The following is a 19,632-nucleotide window of genomic DNA, read 5'->3' on the forward strand; positions in this document are numbered from 1 at the left end:
ACAAACAGTAACGGACCCAGCACCGAACCCTGAGGCACATCACTAGTCACAGGCCTCCAGACCGAGAAGCAACCTTCCACCATCACCCTGTGCTTCCTTTCATGAAGCCAATTTTCTATCCACTTGTCTAACTACTTTTGTCTTTAAAATATTCAATAACTCTGTTTACGCCATCTTTTGAGCACGAGTTGAAAAGATATTTAACTAACACTGGGATATGTAAAGTTATGAAATACCAAAGAGAATAGGGGAAGATGTGCATAAAGTTCCCAGATCTCTCCTAAATATGTTCCAGTGCTATCACATTCTTCTGGCTTGTTGTTGACCAGAATTGTACACAGTACTATAGCTGTTACTGAACCAGTGTTTAACACAGTTCCAGCAATACTTCCTACTCATAGTCCAACACTGAAGCAGGCCCTTCAGGCACCTAGTCCACACCAACGATCAGGCACCCATTTACTCTAATCATATTTTACTTTACTAGGATATGGACATGGTCAGAATTGGAAGAATGTACATATCTGAGGGTTGTGGCAGTTTACAAATAATATGACAGACCAGTGGATGGATGTGAAAACAAAGATAAGAATTTTAGGTAACAAGTAACAGAACATTGAGCACCAGTGTAGGCCAACAAATACAGTAAATTTTCAAATGCTGTACCACTATCGTGATCTCGCTCCCATCTAACTTTAGTCACTTTATTTCTTCCAAAAAACAATGTTTTCACAGGAAGTGGCCAAACTTCTTCCATTCCACAAGATCTATCTGGACAAAATGGAAGTGAATGAGGCAATAGATCAGGATTTACAAGCCTATATTCTTCATCGAATTCACAGCAGTCCTGAAATCCAGAATAACATCTCCCTTAATGGTAAAATGGACAACGCAACGTTTGGGAAGCTCAGTACTCATCTCAAAGCTTTGAGCCAAGGATCGTACCTCTACTTAAAACTGACTTTTGACTTGATTGAGAAAGGATATTTGGTGCTTAAGAGTTCAAGCTATAAAGTAGTACCTGTTTCCCTTGCTGAGGTCTATCTCTTGCAGTGCAACATGAAATTCCCTACACAGTCCTCATTTGAACGAGTGCTACCACTTCTAAATGTAGCTGTGGCATCCTTGCATCCGATGACAGATGACCAGCTTTACCAGGCAATCAATGCTGGCAATATTGATGGGAGCCTTGAATGGGAGGACTTTCAACAAAGACTGGACAATCTTTCTATGTTTCTGATAAAACGGAGGGATATGACACGGATGTTTGTTCATCCATCCTTCCGAGAATGGCTAATATGGAGAGAGGATGGAGAGAAGACAAAGTTCCTCTGTGATCCCAGGTGAGAAACTAATGGGGATTTTATCTGTGATAAAGTTGGATAGAGATATGTTAAAAAAACTTCACTTGTTGCTATATTATTAGGATAATTCCCATAAATGTCATAGATCCACAGAGTTGAATTATTATTTTGAAGAAAATAACTCTGATGTTGGCCACTCTGGTGGAGGCGTTATAAATTCTGGATGCCTGTCAAAACTATATATGTGTAGGAAAGAACTGCGGCTGTTGGTTTAAATCGAAGGTAGACACAAAATGCTGGAGTAACTCAGCGGGACAGGCAGCATCTCTGTGAGGATGTTGCTGAACTCTCGACGGAGAGCAGGATCTGAAGAAGGGTCTCAACCCGAAACGTCACCCATTCCCTCTCTCCAGAGATGCTGCCTGTCCCGCTGAGTTACTCCAGCATTTTGTGCCTGACAAACTATCTAGTTCTTCACCATATTACAATCTTCAAGAATGCTATAATGTCTATAACTTGTCGCAACTTATTTAGGTACATTAGCTTTTAAAACATTTTTTAGATAATCCTGTTTCAAGGAAAGGAGATTTAATCATCTTCTGCTATAGTATTTGAACCATTTGACATAGTAATCATAAACAGCCTTCACTATATTTCCCTTCAGTTGTGACATTGCAAATCTCATTTAATGTATACTTTATCTGTTTTCCTAAATCATAATTTGATATATGCACTACGACAAAATACTTCTGGCATTTACATTTATTAAAATAGATTGTGTTCCCATCTTCTTCCATAATCCGATTATTTTCTATGCAATACAGTCGCCCATGCAATAATGGAAAAGGACTGTTGAATTCCATGGTGTCTATTTTTTACTGATGTGATTTTGCCTCAGGGTACAAACACAATTCCAGATGAATTAGCATGAATTCCATTGGATTAGCCTGCATGTTCTACTGTGTTTTTTCATAGGTTTACTTGAAATTTATTGCAGTGATTAACATTATTTTAAATTAGAAAGATTTTGTTTGATTATCAGTTAATGCCCAAGCTGCTGCTTTAATTAACAATCAACTCGGTCTTGTTGTTGGCCATTTTCTTTTTGATTTTTCTCTCAGGATTCAAAATCAATTTCATAACTTAGATTTTGGCTTTCCTTTCCTTTCCTAGCTTTGTGGATTTAATTTCCATGTCCTGAAATTTGCTGAGCTTATGTAGTCACAAGGCTGGGCTGCTCATGCAGCTCCAATGCTGGTAAATTTCCCAGAATTTAGTTTAGTTTAGTTTATTGTCACGTGTACCGAGGTACAGTGAAAAGCTTTTTTGTTGTGTGTTATCCAGTCAGCGGAAAGACTAGACGTGATTACAATCAAGCCATCCACAGTGTACAGATATAGGGTAAAGGGAATAACGTTAAGTGCAAGATAAAGTAAAGTAAATTCCGATTAAAGATAGTCTGAGGGTCTCAATTGAGGTGGATGTTGAGTCGGGACTGCTCTCTGTTATGTGATAGGATGGTCAGTTGCCTGATTACTGGTAGAGAGGTGATTGCTGCTTCTTGACAATCTCCAACTTGTTCTTTAAACACTAAGAGCACAAGAAAATAGGGCATAAGTAGGCTACTCAGCCGCTCAAGCCTGCCCTGCCATTCCTTGTGGTTATGGCTGCTCTGTCCATGTCCTGTTCTCCTGTTCTGTGCCAATTTTCCTTACTCTCCTCATTTGTTGTAGTCTCTGATTTAATATATTACTTCATCTCTACCAACCATTGGTGATTTATCTTTCTTCTGGGATGGGTGGTTTATTTTCCTTCTTCCAAAATGGGATACATTTCTGCTGAGTATCATATACCAGCTGTTTAAATATCTAGCACTGTTAATCCACTAACCCCACCATTTTGCCCACTCTAGAAACCTTCACACCATTGTAATTGATGGAATTTCTAGTTGGCTTTGGAGTTTGGGATAATCTCTAGAATTTCTTAATTTAGCTTCATAGCTCAAATCTCTTTTAATTCTGCACCTGACTCTATTTATCCAGTCCATTTGTTTTCTCCTCGGGTTTTACTCTTCCTCCCCTGTTCAAATTTAGCTCTCTGCCTTGAATCAGAATTCCATGATGGAGAAAGTGGCCATTATTTCCATGCCAACTGAAAAAATAAATTATCTAAGGCATTGCCTCTTCCCAAGTCTCACTCCAAAGCCTAGTACATAAAAGCAATTCAAGCATTCAATAAGAGGATCTGGCATTGATTAGTTTAGGTTAGTTTATTGTTGTCACATGTACCAAAGTACAGTGAAAAGCTTTTGTTTGTGCTATTCAGTCAAAGAAAAGACTATACATGAATACAATCAAGCCATCCATAGTGCACAGATAAAGGGTACAACATTTCGTATTTCAAGACAAAAATGGTGTATTAATGCGGAGGTTGGAATGATTCCCATTTTCATATTTGTTGCGATAATTCTTAGTAACAGTCCCCTGAAGCAATGTGATATTTTTGCTGCCACAAAATAGTGTAGTTTAACTAGAAAACAATAAACTCTTCAGAGATCTTGACAATCTCTGTTTAATCCACTTTGCTATTTGTTAATATTCCTTCGAGCAATCAAAGACCATTTGAAATCTCTGTGTTGCCGACATGAAATCACAATTCCAAAAGTTGGGCAAACCAAAAAGTAAAGCTAATATCGTTTCTAATTTTCTCTAATATATTTCACCAAATATTTTCAGTGTACATTTTAACATTGGCCACACTATTTTATATTATTTCACACTGATACAGCCGGTAGCGCAACTGAGTCACAGCTCCAGTAGCTCAGGTTTGACCCTAACCTTTGGTGGTATGTGGGTGTAGTTTACACCTTCACTTTGAGTATGTGTGGGCTTCCTCCCACATTACAAAGATATTAGGCTAATTGGCTACTGTCATTACCCCTTACACAGATGGCTAGTGGGAGATTCAAGTAGGAATTAATGGGCATATGAACTAATATGGAAATAAGTGGCCGAATGAATTTGAATGGATTGCTCTGAGAATTCCTGGGGAAGAGAGTTGGAAAAGAGAGATGGGATTAGGCAAAGCCAGGCAAGTGGTCAATGCATACAGGTGAGGGTGAGTGATTGGCAGAAGGGTGAAGTAAGTTACAGATGCTAGAGGTGAAAGGGAGACAAATGGATGTCAGATAAGGAAAGAAGTGGAGTGAAATGTAAAGCGGAGTGAAGGGAACAGTGGGAGGGGAAAGAGCGGGGCATCAAGGGTAAATGTAGGCCTCGGAGATGGAAGATAAACGTACAAAGGAGGGTAAAAGAAGCAGAGTGACTGGGGTGGCGAGAGAAATGTGTGTGCACCGGGTGCAGGAGAAAGAGACAAGGGATATTACACAAAATTGGAAAATTCTGTGTTAATATCATTGGGTTTTAAGCTACCCAAGTGGAAAGTGCGGTGCTGTTCCCCCCAGTTTGCGTAAGGCCTCAATCTGGAAATGGAGGAGATCAAGTAGAGAAAGGTTGGTGTAAGCATGGGTAGAGGAGATAAAATGGAAGCAGCCAGGAGCTCCAGCAGGCATTGGTGGGTAAAGCAAGAGTGTTCGGCGAAACGGTTGCTTGGTCTCACATCACCGTAAAGGAGGTCTATAGGGAGTACAACATGCAGTCGATGAGGTTTGAAGAGATGCACATGAACTTCTCACTCAGAAGCACCGTGTCCCCTTCCCCGCATATCCCTCTCTCCGGCTCTACAATTCACTCTTCCTCTTGTCTTTTTTTAAGCACTCGCTTTTGACACATTCCATAATCTGTCAATCCTCCCCCCATCTTTATCCCCCTACTCCAATCAGTCGGAAAAAAGGGCTTCACCCCAAAAAGCATTTGCCCATTCTCTCCACGGATGCTACCTGATCCACTGAGTTCCTCCAACAGTTGTTTCTTGTTCAAGATTCCTGCATTTGCAGTTTCGGGCATCTCAAAATTCCCTATTGCCTTGTTTTCAATTGGGAAGAGGCCAAAGTTATGATTAGATCCTAAACTTTAACAACAGAAGTCTGCGGGGGAAACACAAAAGCACCAGTGATCTGTGGCATGCTCAAGTAATGACAAGTGTTATTTAACCTGTAATTTAGAGCAATTTTGGCATAATTATAGTTTAAGACGAGATCATCATTAGGTGCAAGTTTTCAGTAATTTTACCCTAAATACAGTGCCCTCCATAATGTTTGGGACAAAGACCCGTCATTTATTTATTTGCCTCTGGACTCCACAATTTGAGATTTGTAGTAGAAAAAATCATATGTGATTAAAGTACACATTGTCAGATTTTAATAAAGGCCATTATTATACATTTTGGTTTCACCATGTAGAAATTACAGCAGTGTTTATACATAGCCCCCCATTTCAGGGCACCATAATGTTTGGGACACAGCAATGTCATGTAAATAAAAGTAGTCATGTTTAGTATTTTGTTGGATATCCTTTGCATGCAATGCTTGAAGTTTGCGATTCATGGACATCACCAGTTGCTGGGTGTCTTCACTGGTGATGCTCTGCCAGGCCTGTATTGCAGCCATCTTTACCCTATGATTGTTTTGGGGGCTAGTCCCGTTCAGTTTTCTCATCAGCATATAAAAGGCATGCTCAATTGGGTTCAGATCGGGTGATTGACTTGGCCACTCAAGAATTGACCATTTTTAGCTTTGAAAAACTCCTTTGTTGCTTTAGAAGTATGTTTGGGACCATTGTCTTGCTGTAGAATGAACTGCCAGCCAATGCGTTTTGAGCCATTTGTTTGAACTTGAGCAGATAGGATGTGCCTATACACTTCAGAATTCATTATGCTATGACCATCAGCCGTTGTAGCATGAATGAAGATAAGTGAGCCAGTACCTTCAGCAGCCATACATGCGCCGGCATAACACCCCCACCACCGTGTTTCACAGATGAGGTGATATGCTTTGGATCTCGGGTAGTTCCTTCTCTCCTTTATACATTGCTCTTGCCCATCACTCTGATATGTTAATGTGCATCTCATCTGCCCACAAGACCATTTTTCCAGAATCTGGTTGCTCTTTTAAGTACTTCCTGGCAAACTGTAACCAGTGGATTGCATCTTGCAGTGTAACCTCTGTATTTCTGTTCATGAAGTCTTCTGCGGACAGTGGTCATTGACAAATCCACACCTAACTCCTGAAGAGTGTTTCTGATCTGTCAGACAGGGGTTTGGGGATTTTTCTTGATTATAGATAGAATTCTTCTGTCATCAGCTGTGGAGGTCTTCCTTGGCCTTCCAGTCCCTTTGCGATTAATAAGCTCACCAGTGCTCTCTTTTTTCTTAATGATGTTCCAAACAGTTGATTTTGGTAAGCCTACGGTTTGGCTGATGTCTCTTCAACAGTTTTATTCTTGTTTCTCACATAATGGCGTCTTTGACTTTCATTGGCACAATTTTGGTCCTCATGTTGATAAACAGCAATAACAATTTCCAAAGGTGATGGAAAGACTGGAGGAAAGACTAGGTGCTGAGAGCTCTCTTATACCTGCATTAAGGAGGCATTTAAACACACCTGAGCATTTACACATACCTGCGAAGCTATTAGTCCCCAACATTATGGTGCCCTGAAATGGGTGGAATATATATAAACACAGCTGTAATTTCTACATGGTGAAACCAAAATGTATTAAAAAAACCTTTAATATAATCTGACAATGTGCACTTTAACCACATGCAATTTTTTTCTATTACAAATCTCAAATTGTGGAGTATGAAGGCAAATAAGCAAATGATGGATCTTTGTCCCAAACATTATGGAGAGCACTGTACTTGAGTTTCCTAAATAAACTTGTGCAAGTAGTTGTGCAGTTGATCTCTGTGAACTGACCTTTCAGCCCATCTGACCATATGATCTTGTGAAGGGCCTTGTTATGTGTCCATGTACGCAACACAATGTCCTGTCCTGTCCTATCCTGCCCTCATCAATCCTCTTGGTCATCTCTTCAAAAAAAGACAATTCATTTCCTGAGGCATGCTTTCCTATGCATAAAATACTAATCAGTTCTTGCCTTTCCAGGGATGTAAAGGTCTGGAGAAAGCAAAGTAGAATGGAGTGCCCTGTGTGAGTGTACATGAGTAATAAGAGCTTGCTGTAGAAAATATAACTACTGTGTGTGGTGTGGGCATGTAAGAACGACATAAAGATACTTCAATAGGCCAAGCTTGTGATACATACACTTTCAGTTTAAATCCTAGGAAATCTGCCATCCTTATCTGAACTGTCCTAAATGTGACTCCAAAGCCTATGCATGGTTGATTATTTGCTGCTTGCTTGGTTGGGTCCATTGATGCCAGGAAATTAGGGTAGGCAGTAGTCCGAGATGACATTACTGAAGGATTGTCCAGAACAAAACAAAATAACGTTCACACGGGGAGACGCAGGTATATGGAATAAGCTGCCAGAGGAAGTAGTTGGGGCAGATACCATAACAACATTTTAAAGACATCTGGACAGGTACTTGGATAGGGAAGGTTTTGAGGGATATGGGCCAAGCATGGGTAAATGGGACTAATTTAGATGGGGCATCTTAGTCAGCATGGACGAGTTGGGCTGAAGGGCTGGTTCAATACTGTGCGACTGTGCGGCAACATCCATCAAAGAAAAACATTAATACATTTGGCAGAAGAGATGAGTTTTCTCATTTATTTTTTGAATGTTATGTTTGTATCTTATAGTATTTTCTTTATCATCAAGATTAATCACTTATTTGTTCACACTTTTCATTACCTCAGAAATTCATACCTTACTCTTAAGCTGCTGCTTTTCATCACAAAGAAGCAAGCATTCAAATTTAGAAACATTTGAAAACAAAATGTTGCAGAGTACAGGTAGAGCACAGAGGAATAAAGCTATCTGGATTTGTTTTGTAGGGAGTTAGCATGGAAATGATGGGCCGAACGGTTTCCTTCCTTGCTGTAACCTTTCTAAGATGTGAACCTTCACTCCTGAACTCCAGGAAGAAAGATGTATCTGTTTTGATGAATTGTACATGTAATCAAGAGCGAGTTAGATTTAGCTCTGAGGGCTGACAGAATATGGGGACAAAGCAGGAAAGGGGTACAGATTTTGGATGATCAGCCCATGATCATATTGAATGGCGGTGCTGGCTCGAGGTGCCAAATGGCCTACTCCTGTACCTATTTTCTATGTTTCTATTGATAATATAAAAGGAAGGCATCGGGGAAAGGAAGAGGCAGAGGCTCCTGCCTCACGGTAAACTCCTCCTGGTGCTCAGATGTAGCCGCACTGTCCAACTCCTGCCCTCCACACATCTCCATAACTACCTCCCTACTACCTCTTGAGGGAATTCACCTCCATCATGACTACAGTCAACATCTCACACAGGCAGGACCTTGTTGAGCACTGGAGGAGCTCAATGCCATGGTCAGCTATCACCAGTTGGCATACCCCGATGCCTTTCCTCTCCTAGTCAAGGATTTTTGCCTCCATCACAGTGAGGAGGTGCTTGGTGGACTCACTGTGGTGGATGTTAATTTGTGTTTACTGTCTGATTGTTTATTATTGTATTATTGTATGTATGACTGCAGGCACGAAATTTCATTCAGACTGAAAGGTCTGAATGACAATAAAGGAAATTCAATTCAATTCAATTCAATTCAATTCAACAAGGCCAGTTTGACGAAGCACTTCTAAACTACCACCAGCACATGTCCTGCAGCACCAGATGATCAAACACCCTCGACCACTGCCATTCTACCATCAAGGATGCCTATCACTCCATCTCTCACCCTCATTTTGGGAAATCCAACTACCTTGCTGTGCTCCATCTTCCTGCATATAGGCAACGCCTATGGACTGCACAGAACTGCTCAGAAAAGGTAGAGAAACGACTCTTTATGTCGACGAATACTCTCTCTAAGGGAGTACAGTAGTGAGCATATTGACAGGTTGCATCACGGCCTGGTTTGTCATCCTGAACGCCCAAGAACGGAGAAGATTACAAACAATGGTGGACTCTACCCAGTCCATCATGGGTACTGACATCCCCACCAAAGAAGGGAACTATAGGAGGCGCTACCTCAAAAAGGCTGCCAACATCATCAGGGACCCAGGCCACGCTCCCATTTGGCTTCTTCCACCAGGACGAAGTTATAGGAGTCTGAATACCATGACCACCAGGTTCAGGAACAGCTTCTTTGCAACACTCATCAAGCTGTTGAAAGCTACAAGCACCAACTCAACTGAATTACGAGCTGTCTCGATCGCGCTAGGGACTGTGGGGTTTTGATTTGTACTATATTATTTTTTAAGTTTATTTAACTTTTCTTTTGGCTTAATATGTTATCTGCCAGACGCAGTGTTTACTAGTGTGCTGCTGCAAGTAAGAATTTAATTGTTCTGTAGCGATGCATATGACAATTAGACACTCTTGACTCTTGAAATAAACACACTGATAAGTTTACCTACTGTGTGAAATATCCACATTATATCAGTCCGTGAAATAGGGTGTGGGATTGACATGTGCTTGGTGTGAGAATTAAAGTGTGAGATTTCACAAGTAGAATCGGCAGGCTGTGGCACTTTTCCTTGGTTCTTGATGACTTTGAAATGCAGGTGGCCAATTGCTCTTTTCCTTCTTGGTAACATTATGTTTTTTAGCCTGTTTGAGTGATGACATAACTGGGAAAAATGCATTAATTGACATACAAAAAAGGTACAGCTAATTTATGATCCATGACAAATGGAAATTCAATTCCTATTTCTGATGTGTCTCTAAACACATTTTATTCATAAACATTTTTTCCTGAATTTTAATAATTTTATCATTTGAGAAGAGTGAAAGCTTTGACAGTCAACACTCACGCAAATTCTCTTATGTACAAAGCATAAATCTCTGCTTGTTCTGCCTGCAAAAACAGATATTAAATCATTCCCATTCTTAATTTAGTGTGATAGCATTTGTAGTTTATGCAGAGAACACAATGTTCTCTGAAAATAAATGGGTTGGAAATTAACCTGGAATATGGCACTGTGAATCATCTTTTTATGGAACTATATGACTGAAGAACGTTTTGAACAAGGCTGGACTGATTAAACAGTGGCAACATGTACAAGGGACGGCAAAGAGAAGTAGGTTAATTAATGGCACAAAAAAGCACGTTGTCAAAGATACTTATTGTTCATGTCTCCTGAATCTTTTCAGAAGTGGCCCTGACTTCGGAATTCATTAACTAGCATTAATGTCGGTTTCAAGATAGGTCATGTGAATTTTCTTGATTTTACTTTAATTCTCAACAGATCATGACTTTTATTTATACATTTGGTGCGAACTTCCTCTGGGGGCGCTGCACTGGCAGCAGCCTCTGCATTTCGCAAAATGCATTTCGTTGTCTCTGTACTGTACACTGACAATGACAATTAAAATTGAATCTGAATCTGAATCTGAATCTGAATCTGCCTACAGCCTTGTCTGTCATTTCTATCTTTTTTTAAATTTTCATTTAGTCCAAAGTCTGTTTTAGGGGGAAACCTTTACTTTTCTATGTGGGGGGGGGGGGGGCAGGGTAAGGGGGAAACCGTCTCCCAGTCTCTTCCTGGCGGGGACGCAACTATTTATCCTAGTCGCGTCCTCGCCCCCCACCTCGCGGCCTACCAGCTGGATCGGAGCGGCCTTTCCTGCCGGGGACCGGGAACCGGACCGGGGCTGCTACAGCGGCGGCGCAGCGCTGAAGTCACCGCAGAGCGGGCGATGTCTACCTGGGTCGCCATTTGGAGCTCCGGAGCGTTGGGCCGTTGCTCCAACATTGTGGAGCTCTGGTGCGGAGAGCTTCCAACGCGGGCGGCGCTGAACAACATCGCGGAGTCCTGGGGCACCTTGCAGAGGGTCTCCAGCAGCAGTCTCCACCCGGCGCGGCCTACGGACTTTGGAAGCCGACCGACTCCGGTAGGAGGGGGCCGACTCTGGTGTCCACGCCGCTGAGGACGTCCCACAGCCCCGACGTCGGACTTGTATGACCCCGGCGAGCGGTCCTGGACATCGGGCCGCCCGTAGCTGCAACTGCGGAGGGCTTGTGGAGGCCCTGACCACGAGGAACAGTGGAGGAAGAGACTGACTTTGGTGCCTTCCCACGCAGTGGGAAACTTTGATTCTGCTGTGTGGGGATGTTATATGTCAAATTCTATAGTTTGTGTTCTTTATTTTTTATTGTATGGCTGTATGGGAATTTCATTTCACTGTGCCATCTGGCACATGTGACAACTAAATGTATCTTGAATCTTGATATTGAACCCAAGCTCTGCAGCTGTATGGTAGCAGCTCTACTGGCTGTATCGCTGGTGCTATTTCCAAGAATATCGTTTGCCAATTTCTTTGTGATGGTGAAAGTCTATGATGTTCATGAATTTATCCATTCCATGTAAATATTGGAGTTTTGGTTAGGAGCATTTGAGTGGGTGTGTGGCACTGCCAACAGACACTCAGTCGAAATGGGCTTAGAGTCCCTGTCACTGTCGTACATCGCTGTTGTTTTGGCAGCTGCAAGGCCATGAGTTTGAGCAGCATGTGCTACAGGGCATACACGGGGAACTGTTACAGAGTGGAATAGTCTGTCTGTGGTCCCCCAAGACATTCCTACAGACTTCTGGACCAGACCACATTGTTTGTACTTCTTGATCCATTTTAGTTTGATGACACTCTGTATGGGAGAATTTTATTGAGAATGGCACTCATGTGTTAAGGGGGAGGCCCATAACTGTTCAGCATTGTTGAGTTCATACAGAGGTTTAAAATCTTTCAGTAATATTTCCATCCATTTGGAAAATGAATTATGAATCACAAAGTAACTTCTGAATTTTACCAATCATACAAAGTTATGCCATAAAAAATAAATAAACAAAGAAAAATGAAAGTGCTAGAGGAACTCAGCAGGTCAGATAACATTTGTGGAGATATGTGAATTTGATACATTTTAGAATATTTTTTTTTTAATTGAAGGGAGGCTGAAAGAATTATTTAGTATTTTATTACCTCCCTGCCTGGTAATTGATGTGGAAACATGCTGACATGCATGTATAAGCCATGTGCTTATTGGGGTTAGCATGGGTATGAAGTCACACCGCTCCCCAAAATAAGACACAGTCAGGAATCGAATTAACAGTCAGTCCATATAGACAATTTGGCTGAAGGAATCAAATAACATATTTTCCAAGATTACTGACAGTTACTAAATTTGGTTGGATTGTGAGTATGAGGGAGGGTACGGTCGTTACGGAGATATGGACAAGATGAGTGAGTGAACAAGAACATGGCAGATGAGGCATAATATGGAGAAATGGGATGTCAAAAACCTTGTTGAACATAACCAAACAGTAGAGTATTTGGTAATGGTGAAACATTAAGTAGTGTTGATGTTCAAAGGGATCTAGGTGTGCTTGTGTGCACGTTACTGAAGGTCTAGCAAGTGATTAAAAGGACGAGTGGTATCTTAGGTCTTATCATAAGAACAATTGAATACAGGTGTAAAGGTGGACACTAAATGCTGGAGTAACTCAGTCGGTTGGACAGCATCGTTGGAGAAAATGGATGTGATGCTTTGGGATCCTTCCTACAGGAGTAAATAATATGCTTACTATAGAGGACGTGCAGTGGAGATTCACTAGGCTGGTTCCAAAGAAATTGGAGTTGTGACATGAGGAGAGATGGAGTAAACTGTATTCTTTGGACTTTAGAATGAGGGGAGATCTTATTAAAACAGATAGAATTTGTCATGAGCTTGACAGGCTGAGAAGAGAGCGTGGTTTTCAAAATAAGGGGTGAAATGAATTGACATGAGTAGAAGATTCTCCAATCAACGGGAGATGAACATTTGGAATTCTCCAGCTAGATGATTGTTGCTCAATCATTGTGTTTATTTTTAATAGTGATAAGTAGGTTTTTGGACATTGAGAGTCAAGGGCTACACGGTTAGTGCAGGAAAATGGCACAGAGGTAGATCCGCCACAGATATAATAAATGATGAGACAAGCTCAAAGGGCTGGATGACCTGTGCTTAATTTTCTCATCATTCTATATAAACATCTTCAAGGGTTTTGCTGCCTATAAGATCTGTGTAATGTGTGATCAGTGTGCATCAGATCTGATCATGTGGCCTTCCCTCAAAGGATTGACATGTAGAATGATGTTCACTGGTTTCTGAGCCTGTAGGACCCAGCCCAAAGTTCATCAGGCCATCGGTAAATGGCAAGCAGTGCATGTTGTGCTACCAAACAGTGTTTGGAGTCACATGTGAACATCCAATTGAGTGATCCAGCCTAACACGTAAATGTATTGCTTTTAGCTCTTTTTGTGACTTTCAAGCTGTTCTTAAATCACTTTAAAGGTCTTTTGTGTTAATTTAAATTGCTTTTAAAAGCAAGTGACTGCTTTTCTAAAATAGAAAATGCCCTACAAATATTTTTCATAACAAGAATAAATGTAAGGTTTCCTGGATTGGCAAAGAAATTGGTGTAGAGGCATGTTTATCCACACATTTTCACGTGGATTATTTGAATCTCTGTATAGTGCAGTGCTCACTTAAATATGTCAACTTCCCAGACTTAACTATCTTTGAAGAGGTTGTGCTAATCCACTGTCTTGAATAGCAATCTTTCTGTAGTCCTTCTGATGAAAGCACTCCCATATTGCTGTTTAGACTTGGCAGCAATAAAAGAAAAGCATTACATTTTCAGATGAGGGTGCTGTACGGCTCGAAGGGGAATCTGCTACCAGATCTTTCTTGGTGATAGAGGTCATGCATGGTGCTGGCACTGTATCTTTGGTGAGTAACTGCAGCGGACTTTGAAGGCATTGTGTGGTGACTGGATTGAATGTTTTGGGCGATGGAGTGATGCCAGTTGAATGGGCTGCTTTGCACTGGCTGGCATTGAGCTTCTTGGGAACAGTTGGAGCTGCATTTATTCAGGTAGATGGAGAGCATTTCCAGAAGTCCCTGATTTGTGCTTTAGGATAGTGAAAAGGCTTTGGGATGTCATGATGTGAGTCATTCACCTCAGTCTTCCCATCTTCTGTCCTGATCTTACAGACTTGATGTTTATATGCCTGTTGAGATTTTACTTAAAGGCGATTGTCAGAATGTTTATTTTGGTGCCTGGAATGATAATTCCATACTGTCAAGAATGAGCAATCTTTCACTGAAGACTGCTTTATAGCTTAATGCAATTTCTTTACATGACCAGGACTGTTCTTTGCTATAATTGTAAACTGTTCCCTACTCAAGTAAAAGCGATATGCCTCTTGTCAAGCCAACATGAAAAGTCCGGTGAGGTCAGAAAATTATTGGCATTTCTAACTTAAATTTGATTAATGTCTTCAAATGCCTTCCAGTGGGAAATGAATGTAAATTGTAAGAGACATTTTTATGATCTCATGCACGTAGCAGGAATATAATATTTCCTCTTCATGTAGTGAATGGGAAGAAAAGTCATATAAGTAAATGCATTTTGATGAGGCAATGCATTGAGTGTGCTCATAGCAGTCCAGAGATTTTTATACCAGTAATAGGTTTGGAAAAGCTCTGACACAAAATGCAATCTGACGTTCTTGTATTAAAATATTAATGGTGTCATAAAAATAAAATTCTTGAGATGGAATTATTATTTCTGAGCCATCAGTTGCCATCTGCATCAGTCGAGTTTCTGTTCATTCAGTGGCTAAGGTTTTTATTCTTTACAAATGCCATTTTTTGAGCATGAATGAAAATTTAACAAATGTACATTTTCAAAGTGATTTGAAACATTGCGAAAGTTTTAGTAAATTAGTGCTTGCATTTAATCTGCAGTATCTCCCTTATATGCATAAACTTTGAATCATCCTGACTCAGTTACAGCATTTCTCATCTGAAACTGAGGTTGAATGCATGGTCTAGGCGGGTACTGGTATAGTACCAAGGTCGTTGAGGTAAATTTCAACAATTTAAGAGCACACTTGATGAAAATTATGGGTTTCCCTGTGCCTTGAAATATATTCATCATGATCTTTTAGTATTGGAATATCATTGACAAAACCAGCATTTATTACGTATCTGTAGTTTTCATTGAGAAAGTAAGGGTAGCCACTGTGAAGGTACTATGTGTAGGGAACTCAAGATTTAGGCCCAACAACAATGAAGGAAATGTGAAATATTCCCATGTCAGGATGCTGTGCATTGAGAATCCACGTGTGGTGCTTATCCGCATACAGCTAGTGCCCTTGGTTTGGGGGTGGCATTTGCTGGTGTGGGAGATGCTATCAGAGAGCCATAAGGCATTCTACTGCCACGGTGCATTGGAGGACAAGGGAACTAATACTTAGGGTAGTGCATAGCACCAATCAAAAGTTGAAAGTACTGAAAAAACTCAGCAGGTCATGTAAAATCTGTGGATATATAATCCAAAAACAAATAATGCTTCAAGTAGAATCAAAACTGTGAAAGAAAGTTACAGAAAAGATCAGGGTGGAATGAATAGGATAAAGGGAACATCTCTGATTGGGCGAGGCTGGGGTTGCCCAGTTTTCAGAGTTGGCTGGTTAATAGATGAACTAAAGCGTTTTGAGAGGAAAGCGAAAAAGGGATGTATAAAACTGGAATGTAGGTCAGAGCTGTTGCTGAAACTCAAAATCCAAAAGGAGAATGTTGGAAATACTCAGTAGATCAGGCAACATCTGTGGCGAGAACAAAGGTAATATTATAGCTGAACAACCATGCAATAGAACTGGACAAATCTGATACTAGTTGACAAGGGAAGATATCTGAAGTTGTTGAATTTGATTTTGGGTCTCTTAAGCTGCAACATATGGAGGTAAAAGATGATCCTGAAGCTATCATCAAGCTTTGTTAAAATAGTGTAGGAGACCACAGGCAGGAAGGTTGGAGTGGGGTGGACGTACAATGATGGGCAACCGGGGTCTTTAATTCTTACCCCACTTTCACCCACACCAATCTGTTTGCGCTTGGTAATAATGAATCAACGTCAATACAGAGAAAGAAGAAGGAATAAGAGATAAATGTACACTGTTGCTGATCCAAAAGTGGAAATTTTGTTGGTGTTGATATAGCGTCAGGAATTAAGACAAACAATCTTTACATTGAGGGCAGTCTAGTTTAGCCTGAGATCATGCCAAGGGGAAGATATGAGATTGATGACAATATCACAGGATTCATAGCTAGGATCAAATGTTGGAGAAAATTGAGGATTATCTGAATATCATGCAGGATAAGTAAAACCAAAGCAGTGGAACTTTGGAGTCGAGTCCTGGAGGAATAATTTTGTGTCATTACATGTATAGAAGTCTGTAAATGATATTGGCAAAGTGCAATATGTAAGTAAAAACAGGGAGGGGCGGATTCAAAACTGAATGGTGGTGGTGAGACATTTTTCTTGAATCTCTCTAGCTATGCTGATGCAAATTTACATGAACTCAAATAAACCAAGGAGTGGGTTGGAGGAATCTGCTATGAAGAAATGATTAAACTCTGCAGAATAGTCAAGGAAAGTCGATATCCTATTGTCACAGAGAAGGTTGTTTATGATAGAACAGATCATTTGTCATGGCAGAAATGGGAAACTCAAACAGGATATTAAAGGAATGACGTGAATGGATTAAGGAATCGACATGGTTAATTACTGAAGTTGGAGAAAGTGTTTTTATGTGTAAGCTTATAAATACCTGTCACTGGTTGAACAGGGCCAGAAGCCCAGATTTCACTGAAATCATATTTTCAAATACTAATTGACAGGATGTTACTTGAGAGTGAACATTTATTTATCCTCCTCTAAGACTCAGTGCACTGATACTCTCAAGTTAGGTTTATTGTCATATGCACAAGAACATTGAGGTACAAATGCAATGAAAATTCTGCAGCAGCATCAGAGGTAATTGACTCAGACAACGCATAAAACCATAAATGATACATACATCATACATGACAGTGGAAAGAATCGTTAATAACATTAGCTCTCAGCTAGAGTGACAACTTGTAGATGTATCTTGTGATATTACCATCAAATACTAACATAAATAGGTAGGGAAGTGATGGGGGGGGGGGGTGAGAGGGAGATGGAAGTGACCAAAGTTTTGATAAAGCCAGACAAGATGTGGTCCCGTGTGTAATATTTTTTGCCTGCAATTTTTCACTAAAACTACCCTGTGATGTCTGCCAACATAAAAAAAGGCAGCTGCATTTGACAGGCTGAAATATTACATTGATCTTAGTAGATGAAATTGAATGGAAGATTATGACAGACCTCAGGTGTTCAATCTGAGCCATTAATAAAGTGCTGCTGTGTAATCATGGGTTTCTTATTTCCTCCTGATGTGTATTAAAACTCATGGCAGAATTCAGTTGTGATTACTGAGCTATGGTGGCACTGACACCTGAAACAAAATGCATGACAGCGGAAAGAAATACCTGTAGCGTTGAGGTATGAGCTCTGTATACAGTCATGTTTGAGGCATTTTCCAATGAAGCTCTTTGTGATTATAAAGCATCATTTCTCATGGGAAATATTCCCATTTTATCAACCTGAGTGATGTGTTGTTTTCCCCAAGTAGTCGGAAGCCATTACTATAAGTAAATGCAATTAAATGTTTCTGATGCTCATTAATCACCTGCAGTTTTATTTCAGGATGTAAGCAGTGCCCTGTCTGGTTCCCAGCAAACTCAAATGGTAAAACTGATATCAGTTATCATTAATGCACACATAATCTCAGTAAGACAGAACTAAAATGTTAGTTTAGCTATCTATATGTTTGCTTAGAAACCAGAAAGTGGAGCATATAATGCAACTAAAAATCAAGTTTTTCATTGACGATGAATGATAACCACTTCTGGACCCTCAAGAATTTGACCAATACGCTCTTACTGCATAAGCTCCAGATTCATTACAGTGTTTTTGGTCCTCCAGACCAAACAGTCACAAGTACTTCCATCCAAATTCTATTGAAAAGACTCCGGCGACACATTGCTGTGCTGGGAACCTGGGATGAAACCCTGGCCTTGGATTGGTAAGGAGAGGCTGCCTGTGAGGATTGCTCGTGAGTGGGTTGGGGCTGAGATGAGGATCTCGGGGCTGCAACGTGGCTAACCTGGATCCTATGATCTTTCTCATGACCTCCTGCTGGATTTGAAGGAAACTGCTTTCTCCATCTCTATTTATTTGACTGCACAGCTCACACTGGCCCAGAGATTTCTTCATGATAACAGCTCGTGAGAGGGGTGTTAGCAACGTCCACCACATGCTGAGCGGAATCACCACTCCTGGTTCCCCCAACAGCAGTTCTCAGGAGCAACAGGGTACTATGGGGTTATCCATTGTAGGGTTCATGACAATGTCTCCTTAAGTGCTGGTTGCATGAGCATGCTCATTCCTGGGAATACTTGTTTAGTACTTTCCGTGCTGTGGAGACTCGAGGAATTGCAGATGCAATTTTGAGCAAAACACTAAGTGCTGGAGGAATTTAGCAGGTCAGGCGTGATCAATAGAAGGAACGCACAGGTGATGTTTAAGGTCAGGATCGTTCTTCAGACTTACTGTGCCATTCTAGATGTCAGAACAGCTTGCCTAATGTTTTCAACTTTTGCAGCCAAACCAATAAAATTACTACTGCTACATGCATTGAATTTGATAATGAAATAGCAATTAAATTAATTAGAAAATGCAGGAAACTTGTTTGTTCATTTTAAAAGCCCTTCCTGCACCTAGAAAGGGCTGAGTTGTACGCCTGTACCTACTTTTTTTGTCAGGGTGTTAATGGAGAAGCTGTTTTTTTTTTCCTGGACGACTATAAACCATCCATGTGATTACTACAAAGTAGAGCAGGGAAGTTAAAAACCCAGTCCATCAGTACGAGTTCATTCAAGTGCTCTCCCGAGTTTAAAAAAAAAATCGAACTCGTGGTAAGCACGTAGAATTAACGTAGCGGGTACGTCAAAGCTCGGGAACGTCTCTTAGCAGCTCGTAATGCTAACGGCAGGTAGTCGGGAAACGTGGTAAGCTCGGGAAGACTCGTAAAGATTTTTCAACGTTGAAAAATATCCCTGAGAGCCCCGAGTACCAACCCCCAGGGCAAACTCGGGAGAACTCTTGAATTAACTTGAACAGTGGGACAGGGCTTTCAATCTCAACGTAACAAAAAAAGATGATCTCATTATCACGGTGCTTTTTTCATTTCTTACTGTGTACAACTTTCCTTGTTTCCTGATTTGCAATGATAGCTACTTGTTCGGCATGGATATATTGTGCCAAAGGGACCTGTTTCTGAATGTATGAATCTATAACTAT

The 19,632-nt window shown here is 40.7% G+C and overlaps 1 protein-coding gene across 15 annotated transcripts in view; it reads left to right on the forward strand.

The window, feature by feature from the left end:
- tanc2a (tetratricopeptide repeat, ankyrin repeat and coiled-coil containing 2a) overlaps window positions 1-19,632 on the forward strand; it is a 464,896-nt gene that overhangs the window by 369,340 nt on the left and 75,924 nt on the right. For all 15 annotated transcript variants that reach the window (XM_055657051.1, XM_055657052.1, XM_055657047.1 and 12 more), the window contains one exon: window positions 736-1,343. In XM_055657051.1, coding sequence (XP_055513026.1) covers window positions 736-1,343 — 608 coding nt within the window. The remainder of the gene's footprint in view (window positions 1-735; window positions 1,344-19,632) is intronic.

This window comes from Leucoraja erinacea, chromosome 27, assembly GCF_028641065.1.
Source record: "Leucoraja erinacea ecotype New England chromosome 27, Leri_hhj_1, whole genome shotgun sequence".
In the NCBI taxonomy this organism is placed as follows: Eukaryota; Metazoa; Chordata; class Chondrichthyes; order Rajiformes; family Rajidae; genus Leucoraja; species Leucoraja erinaceus.